Here is a 21935-nt window from a genome sequence, read left to right as displayed (position 1 = left end):
AATCTCAATTTTTTTTTAAAAAAAATTTGAATTTCTTAACACTCAAATCTCACCATCCAAAAATTGACAAAACGTATTTGGGAGGAGTTTTTCTTTCTAAAATTTTGAAAACTACTTAGAATAAGTAGATATTTGTTAAAAAAATAAATAAATTCAAATTTGAGTTTTCCAACAAAGATCTCACCATCCAAAATTAGATGGTCTCTAATTATTCTTGTGACATTATTTTTTAAGTATATAGAAGATATAATTAAAATGTATGCAAGTAAGTGTTCTACTTAAAAACAATAGAAATTAACGGTCAACATATTTTCTTATTAGAATTATTATTTTTAATTTTTAAAATTTATTTATTTTTCATATTAATGATCTCCATGTTAGAGATTATATGTCCTAAAAAATGAAGTCCTAAAATCCATTTCAAAAATAGATTTATTGAGAGGTTCACATTTCTACATATGTTGGCTTGGCCGCAAAGAAATTAGGTTCTTATTTGATTGATCGAGCTCAAATTCTAAATTTTTTTTTTTCAATCTTTTGTGACAAGACCAAAACTATCAGCTATGATATACGGATGGTTATAAATAGTTGTGATCATTTTTTAGTTTGTACCATATATAGGTAAATAGTCTTATCATGTATAATTCCATTTAAACTTCCGTAGGTGGGATTATATCCGGGGGAGTAAATGGACATTCTACGTCCGACAGAGTACAATTTTTTCACGAGCAAAAGAAACGTGTAACTGAAAGCACGCTACATAATGTTCTATCTTTGACCGTCAAGTTTATAAAATGAACGGTGATTATTGCATAACGGAAATATTTATTTTTGTCCTGTACTTTGTCGCCTATAAATGGAGCTTCTTCTCCATTTCAAAAGTCTTACATTTTTGCAGGCGTAAAAGGAGGTAAAAAAAAGGGGAAAAAAGAAAAAAGAGGAAAAAGAAACGGACGGCTCTGATTGCTAGTCCTCTGTCGGATGGCGATCGAGAGCTGTTCGATGGAGCTCACGTCGGGTGCGAGTGGTCGAATAATACCAGTGTGTAAGAACATCAAGGATTCCGTACTTTCATGGCGGGCCCTGAACCGCCTGGTTTTGGTTTTCTATTCTCTGTTTCTATGGATTTTTCTTCTTCTTCAGTACAGGAGGCGAAAAGCGGAGAACCTCTCTTCTTCGCCTTTGTCTTCGAAATCCGGCAGTGGGTTTCGAAGAAAAGGGGTTTTCAGAGAACAAGAGGATACTTTGAAGAGAAGGTACCTTGCTGAGAGTTTAATGGTGGGTGGGAATGGAGATGGGGAGGGTTTCTTCTTTGAGGAGAACGCGTCTTTGTTTGTGAATTCGAGGAGGAATGCTCTGTTTTATCGGTCGTGGACTCCTCTTCCTGCTAGTGAGTTGAAGTGAGTTTTTTTCTGTTCTTTTTTTGGGTTTTTATTTTTTATTTTTGCTGGTGCTAAAAAATTTGGGTCATGTTGATAAATTTTTGTTGGTTTTGATTATTTTGTTTTTGCTGCTGCTTTCTGTTCTCTTGTAACGGATTCATAATCCTGCATGCATGTGATACAAACTTAGAATTTGTTTAAAGTTTTTTCATTTTTATGGAAAATTTTGATTGTTTTTTTTCTTCTGTACATTTCTCTGCATTGCCTTGGATCATTTTGTTTTATTTTAAATTTTTAATAGAGTTTTTGCATTTTTCCCGCATGTTTAGTTTTTGAGTTGTTGAGTGAAGTACTTGTTCTTCACCGTGAAGTAAATTTTCATTTTGACCTTCATACTTTGTTGGTTAATTATTACATGTGGTGTTTCTCCCATGATACAAAGTAATTCTTTTTTTTTTGGCCTAGAAAAATTTTTTTTTTTTTGCCTTTTTCCGATTCTCTATTGGAGTGATTCGGTCATTATATCTCTATTTGTTCTGAATTTTTTTTTTTTTATATTTGGGTTTTTTTTTTTTTTTTGTATGTAAGTTTGAGTGAGTTTATTAAATGAGAAGTCAACTGTATATGTGCTAATTTTTGGTTGATTAATCTTGAGTAGATGTTGCTGAAATAATTTTGTTCAAGTTGTAGCAATGTGACGATTTCATGACAATTAGTTTCTCATTGGCGGTCAAAAACCCAGCAATGCTTCAATTTGCAGGAGAATTTGGGATTGTTTAATGGAAAATCTCAGTATATAACTCCAAAATGCTTTTGCAAAAATACAAAAATTGAGGAAAACTTAAAGCTGAAGGAACTGAAAAGAGATACGTATCTTTGATTACTTCGATCTTTTTATCTTTGTCTTCAAATGTATTAACATTCTCATGCAGCAACTCTTCAACCCTTGTTTTCTTTTGCTGCCATTTTCATTTTTATTGTTTTCTTGTTATTTTTTATTAAATCCGAATAATCAACGTCTCCTCATTTTCCTTTCTTTGAGGGTTCCCAGCTTGCCAGGCCCCTTCCATAGCAGTGTTAACTAATGTGGGTACATTCCACAAGAGTTAGTCGGACTTGGCAGGGTGCCAAGCCTATAAGGAATGGCCATACTCTGTTAGTTCCTATATTGTAATACTATTTTCTGTCTAGACTCAGTTGAGTCATAGTGACTCAACCTAGTCTCTTTGGGCAACTCAAACTCAGGAACCCTTCCAATTCCTGAGTCTGAGCCGTCTTCAAAACATTGTTCCTTGGTGTCGCTTATGTTTATGAATTGCACTTTTTGGATTACTTTATGCGTTATATGTAATGGTGCTTTTGTCATTTGGCTTAAGGAAGTTCTATTACTTCCATACTAAATTCATCCTTTTTGATGCAAATGACGATGGCATTTCTTGAGATTTGGGAGAAAACATTAAAAGAAAAAGAAGAAAAAAAACTGAGGAGCAATGCCATTTGTGTTTGAAAATACGTAACATGCTCCAATCTTCATATTCTATCAAAGCAAGGCTACCTGCTTCCAGTTGGTTTATTTGAGCATGTGAATGTAGTAAATCGTCTCCTTTGTCACCTTTCCAGTAGATCCCCTCCATAAAATTTCCTAATCTCATGGGGCTTGTTTGTCTATGATGGAAAGATTAAATTTTTTGTATTATAGCTATTCTCATTTAATGGCCTTGGAAAGGTGTAGCCACTTCAAACTTCCTTTGTGGTAAAATATATTGGTTCGATCTTTAAAGCCAACAGTTAACAGATATTAAGTTTCACATCTACCGTGTACACAAAAGTAATCATAACTTGTGTTTGGAGGGCATTGAAAGGCTCATTTTGCCAAGAGGAACATAAGGATGATCTAGCAAATCTGTCTTCCTTTTTGAGAAGTCCCAAGCGGACCAACTTTACTGGCTAATAGGCTCAAGTTAGTTTTATCATGGTCTTGATTAAGTGATAAATGCAAGTCTTTCTAGGATTCATTTATATATTATTAGTTTAAGGTGAATCCAATCAAGCATGTTTAAGTCAAGTCCTTGAGTTTTGACTCTATGGCTTACAGTGTTCCTGAGTAATAAGTTTGTCCATACAATTCACTGTTATCGCTTTCCAAAAGCCTTGATATCTGACATAGCCACTCTGTTCTGAAATAAAGTTGTTTGGAATTTTGGCTGTATTGTGAAAAGTTTTGGGCAGGCTTTTATCTCTGATAACATCTTCTTGGTTCAAGCTCTGATGCTGTCAAACACTCTGTGTTTGTTTCTGAAATTCAAAGTCTAATGTTTTATGCTGGATGTGATTGTAAATAACAATGTGATTTTCCACTGTTTTGGCTACTTCTACCATTAACCGATGATTTATCTGTTTGGGCTACTTCTATCATATGATATTTTATTCGTTATCATGTTTTCTTAACTTTATTTGACCTCTCACAATATTCTCTTATGAATCAGGGGGATTCTGATCCTTATTCATGGGCTTAATGAACATAGGTAAGTGAAGTTGTGCTATCTTGCATCTTTCTTGTTTGTTATGCTTACTTTTCAATGTAGAATGACTTTGCAGTTTTTGTTTTGTTGGTTGCATCCAGTGGTCGATATGGACATTTTGCTACGCAACTAACTGCATGCAACTTTGGAGTCTATGCATTGGATTGGATAGGTACATTTTCCATCCTATAGCTTCAATTCACCTGCAAACTACAACTATATGTCTATATTCATTTAGAGCCCCTTTTGATATGGAGATTGGTATTATATGTATTCTATTTCTATTTCTATTCCAGAAATTGCACATGCTTTTAAATAATTTTCGCTGGTTAAATGACACTTTCTTGCTACTACTTGGACTCTTTTGGTGGATTGGTGATATAATATATGTGTGCTAAATCACTAGAGAGCACTGTTTATCGTATATGTTTTTTATTTGAGCATGGCAAGTATTTTGAAACACTTGGGAAAACACGTAATTATTGACCCTTAATCCCATTTGGTGATTGTCGAAAATATCCTTTGAGGATTTATCATTTCGGCAGGTAATCACCTATTGTAAGCAGCATCAGGTGATACATGACTGACTCACCAACTTTGGAAATCAAGTGATTCCTTCTAAGAAGTAATTATACCTCTGCAATCTATTTCAGGTCATGGTGGGAGTGATGGGTTACATGGATATGTACCTTCTCTTGATCATGTTGTTGCTGATACTGTAAGTTTCCTTAACAGAAAACAAAAAGGAAAAAAACATGTCAAAAACTTGTTTATTTGGCATGAGTTTGTTGCCAATATGTCTCTTTCTTGATCATGTTGTTGCAAAATGCACATGGTGAGGTTTTACTTGGCAAGTCTGCAAATCGACCACAAATATGCCAATTGACCACCATATTGTTATTATACAGAGTGCGTTTTTGGAGAAAGTTAGATTGGAAAACCCTGGTATACCGTGTTTCCTGTTTGGGCACTCGACTGGGGGAGCGGTGGTTTTGAAGGTACAAACCTGAATATTGAGTTTTTTCTTCGAGCTATTTCATATTCAACTAATTCAAGTAATCGCAAATCATGTAAAATTTTAAGGAAGTTTTTTCTTGTTCCTAGGCGGCTTCTTATCCTGCTATTGAGGCCATGCTTGAAGGAATAGTTTTGACTTCGCCTGCCCTGCGTGTGAATCCTGCACATCCCATTGTCAAGGTGCATTTTTCCCTTCTTGCATTTTCCTTTCAATAACAGAGGCCTGAGACTTTTAACAGACCAAGCACTTTCATAATAAATAATGCTTGGGTGAAACGACTGATAATTATTCCGAATGGGTTTTAAGATTAAAATCCTTACTAATGACTTGATTAGTTGAGTGAAGCAGTATTGTTTCTTGATAAGGTTTTATCATATACTATGGGTGGACCATAGTTAGCAATGCTCTGTTTAAAACCCATAGTTTTCAAAAACAACTGTTATACTGAGGATTCTTTTAAAATACAGGTTTTTCAAAAGGAAAAAGTTTATATAAGGCTGCAACCTTAAAATGTAGAACTAAAGATGCACCTCAAAAATCCATCGAAAAAGGTTATTTTAATGTTGAAAACGATCTAATTGATCATCTCGACATCAAGATGTATGAATACATATAAAAAAAATGATTTGAGTTCCAGAAATAGTGCATCTTACAACACATCATCTAGACCGTCAATTTTCAAGATTTTCACATGTTTATAGATTTACTTGATGTTAACTATTTTTGGAGTTTGAGATTTTATAATTAGATATGAAAATAGATTTTCAGATAATCCTCAGATTTTTTTACATCAAATTTACATGTTAAAATAAAATTTGGTTTAATTGGATTGTTTAAGGTTGCAACCTTATAGAAACCACACCCTTTTCAAAATGACTTAAAAATGCTCATTCTTGTCAAGAAAATGAAACATAGCTCTGTTATATTATCTAATAAAAATACTGAAAAAATCTTACTTAAAGATGAATTTGAAGTTATGCCACAGTTTTCAATAATCAAGAGTCACCAATCAAGCCCATCCTCAAATTCCTATCACTTGCTTTCTTCGCTCCTGCATTTGATCCTCCAAAGCCCTGTCACAGGATGGTAGTCATACTTTACCACTTTAAGCTTCATGAATTTCAGTTTCTGGAATGAGTTTGTTTGTTAAACATGACAAGTTCTACCAACTTCCTTTCCCTTGAGACTATGTAGACTTGTGAGAAAGTAACACACGCACCCACTGGGTGGCACAACATCGTCCACACACTATATGGCTAAGGCAATGGAAATAGGTTATAAATAGGACGTTGGGTTAGAGTTTGAGGCACCACGAAGTAAAGAGAGAAGTGAGAGTAATAAATGTACAAGTGAAATGTTATATGCATGTCGCTTATGACTATTTGCATGAATCCCCACAAGTGGTACTAGAGCTGGAAAACATGACAAATAGTATCAAAGCTTTTATACCACTCAACAGGAATTCTTGGGCACAGACATATTGGTCAGAATTCCTGTGAACATTAGCATATTATACTACTCTCGAGAGACACGGATGTAAGATTTTTCTTATACATTTATTCTCATTCATTACAACACAAGCATTATGTCATTCATTCCACTCATCTAATTCATTTCTTGTTAACGTCATTAATTACCATACTGATTACACTTTATTAATTATCTCTCACACACCATTTCCATACACTCTTCTAATATTTTCTTGCTCTATACTCTTTTACGCACACTGTATTTCAGCGCGTTATACTACACTTAAAGACACTCTCATTAAATTCTTCATGTCTTTGGTACTCTCCACCTTTGTCAATTATCTTCTACTTCTCGATGCCTAAAACTCCAGTCAAACCTAATATTTACAGCTGACATGCACCACCTTAACTTCTAATATGCGGACAATACCTAGCCACCTAATAGATGTATGTATCTATTTCTCATGTGTCCACATAGTCCTTCAAGGAAAAAGGTCGGTGTAGAAGGTTCAAGATAGGTAGAGCGGGGGAAAGCCATGTGTTGGCTTCTACAATTAGTCTCAGACGTGGTACAATCCATTGACTCCACCAAGAAGGTCCTTTAGCCCATGGAAAGCTGGTGTCTATCAGCCAGTGACACTTGAGGCAAGCTCCAATGCCAATTAGAAAAGGTCATTGAAGAATCACAACTATGGTATTCAACCAAGGTAAGGAGACCAAATCCCAAATTTGTGGACAATGAAGTGGCGGAGGTAGATGGTATATGAGAATTAGGCTCATATGAAGAGGCACCAAAGTGCAGAATGGTAGTAGAAGGCAATGGAAGAGATCTCAACACTAGAAAAGAACTAGATGTCATACTTGGTTCCTAGGCTGAAGGGTGTAAATCCTATCTCATGTTGATGGTTGTACAAAGTAAATCCTATCTCATGTTGATGGATGTTAAGAATGCTTTTCTTCACGGAGAGGTCGATCGAGACATGTATATGGAGTGGCCGAAGGGATCGAGCCAATAACTTCTTTAAGCTAAGAAAGGCCCACTATGGGCTAAAGTAGGCACTGAGGGCCTAGTACGGCAAAATTGTTGAGCTCTTGCTACAGAATGGACACTCAGCCGCACCCGTCGACTCTAGTTTTATTTGTAGAAGTCAGAAATAGTCGACTATCCATCACACTTGTTTATGTTGCTGACTTGATATTATCAGAAGGGATGATGTTGAGGAAAGTGATTGCATAAATAAGAACCTGTTGGTAAAATTTCAGATTAAGGAGCTTAGAGAGCTCAAATATTTTTTGGGACTTCAAATTGATAGAGTTTAGGAAGGTATGTTCTTGTTTCAGTAGAAGTACCACAATAAACCTACTCCAGAAGTATGATATGGTCAACTACAAGCCCATATCAATACCTATGGAGGCAAATATGAGGCTATGTGCAAATGAAGGGGACAAACACAGATTCATCCATGTACAACACATTGTTTGCAGTTTGATCTACTTAATAATGACACCGTTTGACATGTCACATGCTGTTGGAGTAGTTAGCTAATACATGCCGAATCTGAGGAAACCTCATCTAGACGATGCCTGTAGAATCCTGTGTTACATTAAAGGTACTATAGACTATGATATATTGTACAAAAAGGGTAGATGCGAGTTGGCGTAGATAGTGCGACACAGTTTTTGCTAGTCGTCGAACCAGTGTTATCAGGATCTGATGGGCCACCAAACCGGTGAGAGGTCTAGTCCAGTCAAAACCGGTTCAACTACCGTTCGAATTGATTAAACCGGGTTTCAGAAAAAAAAGAAGAAAATGTATAGTAGTTTAAAAACATAAAGTACATTCCTTAAAAAATGCTCAATTTTGTTTAACTAGTCTTATCAGTCAAAACTGGTTAGCTCGACTGGCCAAAACCAGTCAAATATTAGTTTTGGCCGGTTTATGATCAAATTTGGTTTTTGCTTTAGAATTGACCGAGGAAGGTACTGGTTGGCTGTTCGACTGGTCGGACCAAGCGGTCCGGTCTGATCTTGATAACTATGCGGCACACTACTCGCCAAGCCACCTTTTGATATTATTTCATCCTTGAATCAGCAATAGCCTATTGATGTTTGAGAGACATCTGTCTCCCTGTCGACCATCGACGCATAATACATATTTGTAGCAATTGCTGCCCAAGAATTCATCTGGTTGACATTTTAGAGATTTAGCATCAACAACTAGAGAAAACAGTGCCACTATTTTGTGACAACTTATCAACCATTCAATTGGTTGAGAATCTTGTCTTTCATGCAAGGACGAAACATAAAGTATATCATCATTACATCTGAGTAAAGGCCCTACATGAAGAAATCACATTGGCACCAATCAAGATTGAGGAACAAGTTGTCAATATATTTACAAAAGGACTTACTGTTGCAAAATTTGTTGGATATAGAAAGACTTGGCATCATAAGAAGATCAACTATCAAGGAAAGCTATGTTGAGGTGGAGATTTTAGAAGCAAACACATGGCTTCTAAAATCTTTCAAGCCACCTTTCCTTACTACAGTGGACTTATGAGAAAGTGACACACAGTCATACACACCCACTTAAACTAAATATCTAAGCTGGTGGAAGTAAAAGGAGGTTCAATTGGAATTTTACACATTGAGAGGTACGAAAGAAGTGATGAATGAAGTGTGAGAGAGAGAGGGGAGGTTCTATTGGAGTTTTAGACATTGAGAAGTATGAGAGAAATGATGAATGTAGTGAGAGAGTCAGGGTGTCATTAGAGCTTAGTTATCAAGATTGGACCGCACCACTTGAACCGGCTTGTCGAATTTCCATTTGGTGTTTTTGTCGGTCTAGTCTAAAATAAAAATCAGATTTGGTTGAAAACCGGTCAAAACCAATATTTGACTGGTTTTGGCTGGTCGGACTAATCAGTTTTGACTGGTCATACTATTTAAACAAAGTCGAGCATTTTTTTGGAATGTACTTTATGTTTGTGAACTATTATACATAATTTTCTTTATTTTTGAAATTCTGGTCCAATCGACTGAAATGACGGTTGAACCAGTTTTGATTGGACCAGACCTCTCACCGTTTTTGTGGCTGGTCTGATCCGGATAACACTAGTGTAGAGCGTGCAATAGGGAGTAGTGTGAGAATGAGATAAGAGTGGTAGGGAGTAATGTGACTGAGAGTGTGTAATTAATGAAGTGTAATGAGTAAATGTATTTAATGTGTAACAAGTAATGTATTTAATGAGTGCAAGGAGTGTGCAATGATCATAATGAATAAGAAAAAACACAGGAATTCCATCAAGTGGTATCAGAGTTGACAAATCTGACATGCATGGTTATTTTGAGGAATGTTAAAATAAAGGACGTGTTTTTGGTGAATTAGCCAACTCACCAATTTTGCTGTGTTCCCTTATGCATCAAACGTTCGTCTCTATGATGGACGTCGAAAGTTGGAGCCTCCACCAAAAGTTAAAATGAATGGTGGAAAACGAAGTTTAAAAAAACACCATTTTTAGAGATTCATGATCATTATTATGGTTGATATTAGCAACCACTAAAATTAAAATCCAAAATCCTTCTTTAAGATAGACTTTGGAGGTGGGATGCGCATGATTTGGTGAGTTGGCTGACTTCTTTTCCTAAATTGAAAGTGTGGTTAACTTTGAGGGACTATCAAGCTCACAAGTTGGTGTGTTCAAAGATGGATAATTCTGTGGTGTGTTTGGAGAGAGAGAGAGTACTCGTTCTTAATCTCGCTAGAGCTCTCTTTTGCACAGAGAGGGTACTCATTCTTAGTCTCACCAGAGCTCTCCTTTGCACATGCAATTGCACCAGTCTTCTCTAGAGAGAGGAGGGAGGGAGGGAGGGCGAGGACTCATTCTTAATCTCACTTGAGCTCTCTTTTACACAGGCATTGGCACCCGTCTTTTCTCTCATTCACCCCACGCTCCAATTCAAGGGAGCCAACAAAAGAGGCATCCCGGTTTCTCGAGACCCAGCCGCTCTCGTGGCCAAATACACGGACCCCCTTGTTTACACAGGCCCCATAAGGGTGCGAACGGGTCATGAAATCCTTCGCATCTGTAACTACCTTCAACGAAACATGGCAGCCATTACAGTGCCATTCTTAGTTCTTCATGGAACAGCTGACAAGGTAACTGACCCCCTCGCCTCACAAGACTTGTACAAATTTGCTTCTTCTAAACACAAAGACATCAAACTTTATGAAGGCTTCCTCCATGACCTGCTCTTTGAGCCTGAAAGGGATGAGATTGCAAGGGATATCATGGACTGGTTAGAGATGAGGCTTGAGTCTAAATAAGTGTCACAGGGGTGTTGTTTTAAAATTTTATTAGATTTCTTTGGTCTAGGAGTTGGGGTCCCCAAACTTGGGACAAATGAGGTGGTATGCTGGGTTGGGTGAATGGTGGGGATGTTGTGTTTTTCGTTGATTGGATTCAATGAACGGTGGAGATGTGATGGGTGGTGTTTACGTATGGTAAATATTAGCTTTCAGTTGTAAAGATGAATATATTAAAAGAAAAAGAGAGAAAAGCAAACAGAAGCCAAGTCTGGTTTCATTGTTTGGTCTGAATGTGTAATGTGGGTTAAGCACCCTTGCTGGTTGGCTCTGCCCTTTGTATTGAACATTGGTTTAATATATCATATTTCTGAAGATGGATTGGGAATGTTCTCTCTCTCGATAATGCTACAGTATTTTGCCACCGCTACGGACTTGTTATGTCTATAGCGGTTTATTGAACGGATGCAACAGATAGTGCGTCTACTGTTACAGTTTCCTATGATTTTTTTACTATCATGGACCTAATATGTCTGTGATGGTACCGCTATGGATATGCTAGGTCCGTGACGGTTAAAAAACACACGCCGTTTGATTTTCTCGGACAGTGATGCGCCTATGGACAAAAATACTATTCATTTTTCGTCCAGGCCTTGCATAGATGCTTCCATATATATATATATATATATATATATATATATATTCTCCAAAAATACTATATATTGTAACAAATTATCTAGATTGTCAATTTCACCCTAAAAATAAGTATTCACAAATCTGCAAGTATATGTACCATTATTTTAATTTCAAATTTCATTGTGAGTATTGGAAATTGATTTTAGAGCCATGGAAATTTTTTTAGCTGGAAATTCTTTCTGGACGAGGATTTGAGACGACATTTTATTTTTTTATCATAAAGCCTAGGTCCAATAGAAACCTCATGCATAAAAAAAATGGAGTAGACATGAACAAAGGATACCTTGGAATTTATATTTCTCTTTAGACAGGTATGAGAGCAATAAGGATCGGATCAATTGGCAAACGCTTTAGCTTATTCATTGTGCATCATTCGAGCTTAGATACTGTAATTCTTGTTTCTTTATTCTTTTTGACTAACTCTTTTGACCGCTTGCATTTTGGACAAGTAGGGAGGAAGTTTGTGCACAATTTGAAATTAGCAATCAGGGTTGCAATGGGATGGGCAGCCTGGTTATGAAAATTCTTGGTTTGGGCCACAAAATATGACTTGAGGATTGAGTAGGGGCGAGAAAGACGAGGGCGTAAAAAAATTAAAAAATATAAAGTAATAATTCCAATTTTAGTATATAATATTATAGTTGGTTACATTGTGATAATTTTGAATGATGGACTCTATTCCTCACATGAAACTTAAAATCGTTCCTTCTTGCCAAACAATCCCCGATCTTATTCTCAGTCGCCAGGGCTTTTAGTATTTTTTTTAATCATGTTTAATGCGATATCATTATATTCACAATTTGGGGTTTTAGTATTTTTTGAATCATGTTTAATGCAATATAATTATATTATATTATAATTATTAATTATATAGACATCCAAACAGGAAACAACGTCTCAATATTCATGTACTTTTACAAAATAACAAGAGTACATAATGTAACAATTTTAATTTTTTTTAAACTAAAAAAACACTATTTTTAGAGATTTTTAGTGAATTTTTGAAATATTTTTGAAGCCAAAACTGACCGATTCAGTCAATTCTCTGGTCCAAATCGCGATCCGACACGGTTTTTGAATAGCTGATCTGGGTGATCGATCCGTTTTTTTAAACCTTAGTATAGACTGATGCCTTATTTGGCTTCATGTGCAGGAAAACTCGTTTAGATTCATATCTTGGATGTAGAATACAAGGTTGTGGACATCCTAATTACCAAGACAACCGTTCTGTGTAGCTTTTGGATGAAATATAGGCTACACAAATCCTATTCTTTTAGTCATGGGAAAATTCTAAGATGGCTCTAAATTCAATTTCTACCACTAATTATTAAATTTGTAGCTCAAAAAAGGGTAAAGATCTAGCAGAACCAATTGAAAATGGACGGTCTAGATTATGTGTTATATTATGTATTATTTTTAGAACTTAAAATCGTAATGTTTTTTCGTCAAGGTCAAGATGATCGATTAGTAGGCTTTTCGACACCAGAACTGCAATTTTTCGTGAGTTATGAGGTGAGGCTTTATTATTTTGGATGGGGTATAGTCCTATGAAAACATTTTTCTTTTTTTTATTTATGTTTTAATATTTCATACTCTAATAACAGCAGCAGCATATGAAAGAGTAGAAATCAACCAAATCCACTCATAATCCCCATGAATCGGGCTTGGGCTTAAGTGGTTGGCACTTAGACTCTATCTCAAGTTCGATTTCTAACTTTGAACTACCCCTAAAAAAAAAAAAAAAAAAAAAAAAATGGAACGGTCATCATCCCCACCAATTTTCAAACTCAATGCCTGAAAATTTTTCATAATCACTACGACATCAACGATCAAAACAAAACAAAAAAAAGTTTATTGGAACCAAGGAATTCACACAATTATTAGAAACTATTGAAAATGATTACTATGACCCACCTAAGAGCCCTAACCAAAAAACTAAGTATACCCCTACATGTTCAGGTTGAGTCAAATTAAACAACCATTTATCGTTCAATGTTCCTAGTTTTGAATGCGGACAATTAAACATTTTTTGCGATATTTTTTGAAGATGTACTTAATTGAAAATGAAAAGTTGATATTCTACTATTAATTATGGCTTTTTTACTTCGTTAATGATTTTATATATTGTAAAAGTAACATATGTGTGAGGATGCAATTTTATATTTTCTTTTCCCAAGGTATTAACATCCATCTTTAAGATGGATGCAAAGTTGCAGTCCCTCCTAAAAGAATAAAATCTAACCGTTAAAAAAGTTTCTCCAAAAAACTATTTTTTTTAGTTTTTATTTTTATTTTATTTTTACATATTAATGATCTCCATGTTAGGGATTACATATAATCTGAAAAAATAGGTCCAAAGTCTATATAAAAAATAGATAAAAAAAAGGGACTGTATCTTTACATATGAAACATTGTCCTTATGTAAAGATAATTTCCAAAATAAATAAATCTAACAAAAATAGTCCCCCAAAAAATAATTTAACTACAAATAAAAATTACGTAAGTTTTTTAAATTTTTTGAAATTCGGAAAATTTTGAAAAGGAAACGATACTTAAGAGGCAAAATATCCAAAATTTAGTGATTATAGCCATTTCTAATATCGTTTCAAAATATTAAAACTTTAAAGAAATCTCTGCAATCGGATCATAAAACACCTTTTCCACTTGCTAAAATGATGCTATAATCATCGAATGAAAACGAGAGAGAGAGAGTAAAATTAGACTACAGGTAAATTTCAATAAAAAAAAAACAAGCTGAAGAAAATTAGAAGAAGATTGAAAATTCCAAGTTCCAAACCACCTCCTAAAAAATACTTAATTTGTATCATTTAAATTAAGTAAAAATTGATTGGAATGGTTTGGGTTCTCTTTTGACATTTGGGTTTTTTCTTGAATGGATTGGTTTGATGCAAGTAAAAATTAAGTCATCGATATTATGATTATGATAGGGAGAAAGACTGTCCGGATTTAATAAAGGAAACTGTATGAGAATTTCGTCTCAGAACTATTTGACAATGAAGTGATAGTGAGATCACCTCATTTTCCCTCTTTCCTGTTTCCTGAAATCTACTGTCATTTCACGAGCTGACACAAATTGGGTACAGATCCATCTCAAATTTACACTTGTCATTTCTAGTAAAAAACAATAATTACAAAAAAAAAACTACATACAGACCTGAAAAAAAAGTAAAAAAGAAAAAAAGACAAAAAAGATACTGCATGATATTCATATTTTGAAGTATTTTAGGCCGCCTTTTTTATTTTTTTGGCCCATGTTTGATATTTGCAATATCATATCGATTTTTTATTTTATTTTATTTTGGTTTGTAGAAATTAGTATGATGTTTTGAATATCGGACAGCCCTATAATGACCAGTTTGATATATGGAACAATATACCGTCAGGCCTACGAACGTTTTGAGCAGTATGATATTCCAAACATTGGACTAACATATTTTAAGGAGTCCGACATTTAAAATATAGGATTGCGCGACATTTGAACGTTCTAAGTAGGCCTATCAATCCGATGTTACAAAAAGTCAGATAGCTAAAAACTTAAAAAAATCTTGAAGTCTAGAGAGGTCTAATGTTAAAAATATTAAATGCCAAATTCAAGTTCAAGGCAAATTGATGTTAGGTATGTCAGACTGACCGCTAAAATACTTCAACCCAGTGTACAACCCTCCAGAACACTCAGAAAAAAAATAACAAACATCGAATTGGAAGAAAAAATTGAAAAAAATAAAAAAAAGGCACTTCGTTGGATCTCGGCATAAAATACTTTAAAATATGGATCATTCCTTAGCAGTAAAAGAGTGAATTACGTATGGGCACAAAAAAAACTAAAATATTGAATGAGTCAATTTTGTGTTAAAATTAGACGAAAGTTTGGTCAACCTGAGGCTTTTTTATTTTTTCAAAATATGCCGTAAGTTCGAGGATAACATCCTGGTACTGCATTTTATAAATATATTTTTTAGTCTTTTTGATAGTAGGGTTGCGTCCTAATGTTTGGGGCATAGCCCAATCATTCCGATGTTAGCATTATTTGACTGCCTTTTGTGGTGCTCTTCAAAGCCATCCAAAGTTGTCATCCTCGGACCGCAAAGATTGATTTTGTTAAGCATTCAGAGGTGGTTCGAGCTGCCCATTCTTGGACCGCTTTCTCTTGTGCTCTTTAGGGTGGGCCGTGGTTGGCATGCTCAGACCACATTAGCTCATTTGTTTGCCAAAAAATAAGGCAATCTAAGGATACCAACCTAAGACTGCCTTTTGGATTGGGCACACCCCTCACACAAGTCATTGACCTATTGACAAAAAGAATAACAAAAAAAAAAAAAATAGTGGTTCGGAGATAGCATCCTCCAACCAAGGAGCAATTTTGGAAAAAAAAAATTGATCGATATTCCGTGCAATTTTCCCCCGAAATTGATCCATTTCTCATTTTCTTATTTTTTTTGTCGTCACATAAATTACTAAAAGTAAAATTTCAAAGCCAAACTTGCCATCTACGGTTGCAGTTGCATCCAAAATGAACCATGTTTAGTTGAAGCAACGGTTCGCACGTGTGGCACCTTCAATGGAGCTCCCAAGTTGCAGAGAAACACATAAAGAAGTGATTCATCTCATTCCTTTTCTCTTTAAAGAAGAAATAAAAGTAATTTCATGATGAGTGTGAATAGTCACAGAGGAGATAGACAAGGTCGAGAGGAGGCACTCGTGAATCGAACCCAAGGCAATGGCTTAGGGGCGACAAGGCTTTCAGCCATTCCTTTTTTTTTCTCTCTCTAAACGTACTAAAGTCCTGATGAGAGAGAGAGAGTGGATGGCTCTCGTGAAGCCTAAAAGTAGAGAAGCTCGTGGCCTTCTTCTTTTTCTTCTCTTTGTTATGTGAATGATAACTGTCTTCCTCTCTCTCTCTTCCAAAAATGGCATTAGATCACAATAATTGTGACTTGCTAAGGTAGAAAACACACTCTCTCTCTACATGTATGGAGAAAAATAGGTGAGTGATTCCATGCCACAGAGTTAAAAGAAAAAAAATATAATAACATGATATTAAAAATATAGGTTAGAAACATTTGTTCGACTTCAAAATTTAAATATAGAATGAATAATTACCAAAAGGTAAAGTTTTAAAATATACTCTAGATATTGTTTTTCTAGCCCAATTAATAAGACAAGCTTACTATGCTTCTTTTACCACATAAAACTTATATACTTCCCCTTATCCAACTGTCTATGGAGGTGTAAGATTGTCCCAATCACAATGACATGTCTATACATTATTTTATTTTTAATTTTTTTATACAAGCTATTTTAGCAGCATTTTGTGCACGTCTAATCCTCTATTAAACTCGCACTAGTGAAAAATATAAAACAAAATATTTCTAAGAATATAAAATGACCAAAATACCCTTAACATTTTAAGTGGTATTTTAGTCATTATATTTTATTGCAAAATTATTTTTAATATTTTTTTATAGGTGCGCCCCAATGAGAAGATGACATGTATCAAATTTCATATTCATACAATTTGTATAAAAAAAACTAAAATAAAATACTTTGAGATGTCGGATCTAAGATCAAACGGTGAGTGACTCTCTTGATCAAAATTGGACGGCTGGATGGTAGGGGAAGCATAGATCTTCTATGCTATAGGGGAACTATAGAAACCTTTCCGTAATTAATATAGATCGTCTATTTTAGTGAGATGCTTAGATCAAGGTCTTAGAATGAATTTTTTCCTTTTCAAAATTTTTAAATAGCTTTATTACTATTAGATTAATAATGTTAAAAAAGAAATGATTAATTTTAAACTCGTAAAGGTCTAGATCTTGAAATTCACCAGATGGATGGTCTTTATTGTTGGAGAGGTCTCATTTTGACCACATTTAAAGTGCAAATTGAATTTTATTTTTTTAAAAGCAATTATTAGGATGAAGGGATCATGTGTTAAAATACAAATACTTTCTAATGGAAGAAACAAGGTTGCTCTCTCTCTCACGCACACAAATGTGGCTGCCTACTAATTTCCATTTTGACCAATATGTGCACGATAGGACGTATAAAAATTAGCAAATTACAATTTGCGAATTCTATGTTACTTGAAAAAAAAAAAAAAAAAGAGTCGGGTCTGTCTCCCACCTCCCTCTCAATCCCTTCCACACAAGAAAACACACCACTATTGTGCTTCTCTTTCTCTCTCTCTCTCTCTAAAAAACACACACCCCCACATGACACATTTGTAGTGTGCGTGTTTTATTGATTTTTTTTAAGGTCATGTTTGGTTGGTGCATAAATATTTTTTAAAAAACATATTTACATAAGTAAACACTTTTGCAAGAAAAACTTTTGTAAACTTTCTTTTCCCATGTTTGTTAACACGTAAAAAAGTATTGTGCACTAAATTTCATATGTTTGGTAACTTATCTAGTATTTAAATATATTTTTATAAATATGTTAAATCTATACATGCATTTAAAGGGCTAAAAACCAATAAGAAACTACAAAATTTGGGAAGAAAGAAACTTAAAGACTAAGCCACTAGTTTTATGCAAGTAATTGGATTGCTTTTTGACTTTGTTTTGCTTTGCATGAATATGGTTGGTTTCATGGAGCATCTGAGACCTTCACTCCTTTTCCCCAATGTCCATTCACCATCAACTATTGTAAGACACAAATTTTGCATGGCCCAGGCTTGCACGCACCTCAAGTTAGAGAGAGAAAGAGGAGAGAGAAGCCGAGAGAAAAGTTTCATGGCCCACATTTACAAACACTGTCAAGAGAGAGAGAGAGAGAGGTCTTCTCTATATAAAGCCATTGTAGGAGACTCAATACCCTTCAAACACAGTAGACTTATGAACATTTTCAATTTAACTTCTCACTCTACAGAGCAAAACCAGAGATACAATCCCCTTTAACTCTCCATTTTCACACTCTTCCTCAGCTTCCATTGAAAAACTAGGCATCCAACTCTCTCTCTATCTAAAATACAGAGCCCCCAACTCTCTCTCTCTCTCTCTCTCAAGCTATCTCTCTCACTCTAGAATCAAAAGATGGCACCGATTGCAGAAACATTTCCAAATGGATACCCAAGTAAGACCATGATCACCACCCTGAACCCTTACAACAAAACCCCAACCATCAAACCAAAAGAGATGAGTGAGAAAACCAGTCAGAAAAAGAATAGTTTTCGCAGACCTCAAAAGCTCTCTGTAGAGGGATTACAACGAGCAGTCTCTGACCTCTCTCTAGAACTCAGCCGAGAACCCATCGAAGAAATGAAGCTTCCTACGATTTCCGAAGTTGAAAACGCAGTGTGCGAATGCTGCGGCCTCTCTGAAGAATACACCACAGATTACATGAAGCAAGTTAGAGAGAGGTTTTGTGGGAAATGGGTTTGTGGGCTTTGTGCTGAAGCTGTGAAAGAGGAGCTTCAAAGGCTTGGAGAAGTTTCTCCCACTAAAAAAGAAGAGGTTTCTTTCACTAAAGAGAAGGTTGAAGAAGCACTGAGTGTTCACATGGCGGTTTGTGTGAGATTTAGCAGAATTGGTAGGACTAATCCTGCACTTTTTTTGGCAGATGGGATGAGAGAGATTTTGAAGAGAGGACAGAGGACAAAGTCTAATAGCCCAAGAGATAGGCAACAGGGTAAGAGATCAGGTGGGATAACTCGTAGCACCAGTTGCATTCCTGTAATTGCTAGAGAGAGAAACAATGATTCTTCAGGTGGCCATGACTGTGTGTGAGGGTTTCTCTCTCAAGGCCTCGCTTCAATTCTAGAGAGAGAAACTGGGCCTAGCAAGTTTCATTGAAGGTGATCTTGGTGGAAGGAGTTTTGGGGTGGCTTTTGTTCACAACGGTCGTTATATTGTTCACAAACCGTTGCTTTTTGTCACCATGTTGATCAGTGCTAACATTTCCCTTTTTTTCTTTCTCTTCTCTCTCTATCTATCTCAATATGTTTAGGGCTAACATTTCTCTTCTTGTTTAGCCATTATCATCTCTCTCTCTCTCTCTCTATTATTTTTGTGTTGATGTTTGTGGGTAGCTTTGATTTGCATGGATTTGTTTTTTTTGGGTCTGAGAAGTTCGGAGCCTTTTGTTTTTGACAAATTCATGCAACTGGCAGCCCTTTTTTTTTTATCTTGCTTGTCTTCGACTTTCTTATAAATAAATTTTGTTGGACTTATATATGAACTTTCTGACAAAGCTTGTTTGATCTGATTGGCTCTTTATATTTTTTTTTTGGTTTTTTGCGTGTTATTGCTCTCTCTCTCTCTTTGTCTCACTCTATTTATACAGACAATGAAAAGGTTTACATTTATGGTGTCACCAAAGGTGTACATAAAAAATCTATTGGATTGGAAAAAGTTGATAAAAAATCTATCGGAAAAAGTTGTCTTCGTGATAGAAAATCCTCTTATTGATCATCTCAACCTTGAGATATATAGATATAAAAGAAAAATAAAAATACAGTTTGCATACAGATGCATTCGTAGATGTAGAGGTAACGTGCACCTTCAAATTTTATCATGATATATAATTTTGATGTAAAATGTTCTTAGGATTGTCTCAAAATCTATTTTTATATCTAATTATAAAATTTTAAATTTAAAAAATAGTTGAAATCAAGTAGATCATAAACATATGAAAATCTTGAAAATGGACGGTGTAGATAATATGTTGTAAAATGCACTATTTCTGATACTTAAATTTTTTTTATTTTTTGTAGTCATATATCTCGATGTCGAAATGATCAATCAAAGGATTGTTCAACATTAAAACTACCTTTTTCAATGGATTTTTGAGGGGCATCCGTAGTTCTACATGATAAGGTAGCATCCTTGTATATACTTTTTCCAAAAATAATTTTAAGATTTAAAAATATCGCATCTTGTAGTACATTATCTAGACCATCTATTTTCAAGGTTTACAAGTATTTATAGATATGATCCATTTGCAGGCTTTAAATATCATAAATAGAAATATAAGTAGATTTTAATGTCGTCCTAAGATTTTCAGCGCTGGAACTGCATCTTCAAGTGCAGTTTAAATATACCTTACTTTGATTGCTTTAAGATGAACACCACTTGCGTCAAGCCTCTAATCTGAATCCATATTTTTCTAATGCATGCAAATTTCTACCCTCTTTAGATGGGCCACTAACATGCTTGTTTAGTGTTTCCTCTGTAAAATAAAAAACAGAAGGAAAAAAACGAAAAAAATGCGGTTAATCCTCTTCAAAAATGCAGTTTCAATGCCAAAATTCGTTTTATTAGCGTAAAATTATTCCGGCTCCTAATTCATCTACCCAACTAGCTAGGATAATGTTCAGATGATGATGATGATGGTACTACTATTCAAGTGAAACTAATAGAAATGACAATAGCATCTCAGAAGAAATGATTCCACTTAAAGCATCCATTAGGAAGTGTGAGTTAGTTCAACTTGAAAGCTAAAAAAAGACAAGGGAAAAGTCAAATTGACATGGTTGGAAGGTGAAAAGATATGTGGATTTATAGCTTCACTGAAAGTATGACCTTTGAAAAAGCGGAATGTTAGATTATGATTCGTGTAACCGATCCCAAATAGTTGAAAAAAAACAACGATGATGATAATAATAATCATGCAAAAAATCATGATCCTCAGGAGAAATGAAGGATAAAAACTCATATATGGAAATGTAGAATACAAATGTCCAATCGGCATTGAGCTTAAGCAAATGGAGTGAAATTTTTCATTTTTCTCAATCCTAATCTATAGTCTAGACAAGGCCTTCTCTTTTCATTGACTCGCCCTTTGGCACCATTACTGCTATAAAAAAAAAGGGTGGCAGTGCAAATCCAAACTTTAAATAGCTAGGGGGCCATTACCTCCCTATTTTTTGGTGGTCCCATGGCTTTTCTCATACTCAAGTTTTCTTTGTATTTAAGCTCCCCTCCTAGAAACTTGACAATATTCACCTTCTCTGCAATCTTTTCAGCCTCGCCCTCCTTTTCTTCAGATAAATTATGCCCCTTCTAATAATGAAAGTTTATGAAATAATAATATAAAAGAAGGGTGTGCCTCGCCCTCCTTTTCTTCAGATAAATTATGCCCCTTCTAATAATGAAAGTTTATGAAATAATAATATAAAAGAGGGGTGTGGTTTCCATAAGGTTCCAACCTTAAACAATCTTATTAAGATGCACCTTCAAATTTGATCATAACATATAATTTTGATGCAAAATATTCTTAGGATTATCTCAAAATCTATTTTCATATCTAATTATAAAATTTTAAACTTCAAAAATGGTTACAAGTAGATCTATAAACGTATAAAGTTTTTTAAAATGGACGGTCTAGATAATGTGTTGTAAGATGCATTATTTTTTGAACTCAAAATCCTTTTTTATTTCTTTATCATGCATCTCGATGTCGAGATGCTCAATTAGAGGGTTTTTCAATATTAAAACAACCTTTTTCAATGAATTTTTTAGATGCATCCGTAGTTCTACATTTTAAAGTTGCAACCTTTATATAAACTTTTTCCATATA

The 21935-nt window shown here is 34.8% G+C and overlaps 1 protein-coding gene across 1 annotated transcript; it reads left to right on the top strand.

The window, feature by feature from the left end:
• The first annotated feature begins 886 nt into the window (after positions 1–886).
• Positions 887–11085, top strand: LOC18443399 (alpha/beta-Hydrolases superfamily protein). The gene is made up of 7 exons (XM_011628427.3): positions 887–1400; positions 3869–3907; positions 4006–4076; positions 4558–4622; positions 4813–4902; positions 5009–5101; positions 10308–11085. Exons 1-7 carry the CDS (start codon positions 982–984, stop codon positions 10716–10718), a joined length of 1188 nt encoding a protein of 395 aa, XP_011626729.1. The 5' UTR covers positions 887–981; the 3' UTR covers positions 10719–11085.
• The last annotated feature ends 10850 nt before the right edge of the window (positions 11086–21935 follow it).

The sequence above is a fragment of the Amborella trichopoda genome, chromosome 5 (genome assembly GCF_054954075.1).
Source record: "Amborella trichopoda isolate Santa Cruz 75 chromosome 5, AtrichopodaSantaCruz75HAP2 v2.0, whole genome shotgun sequence".
Lineage (NCBI taxonomy): Eukaryota > Viridiplantae > Streptophyta > Magnoliopsida > Amborellales > Amborellaceae > Amborella > Amborella trichopoda.
The sequence above is the reverse complement of the archived record's forward strand: the minus strand, read 5'-3'. Positions and strand labels throughout refer to the sequence as shown.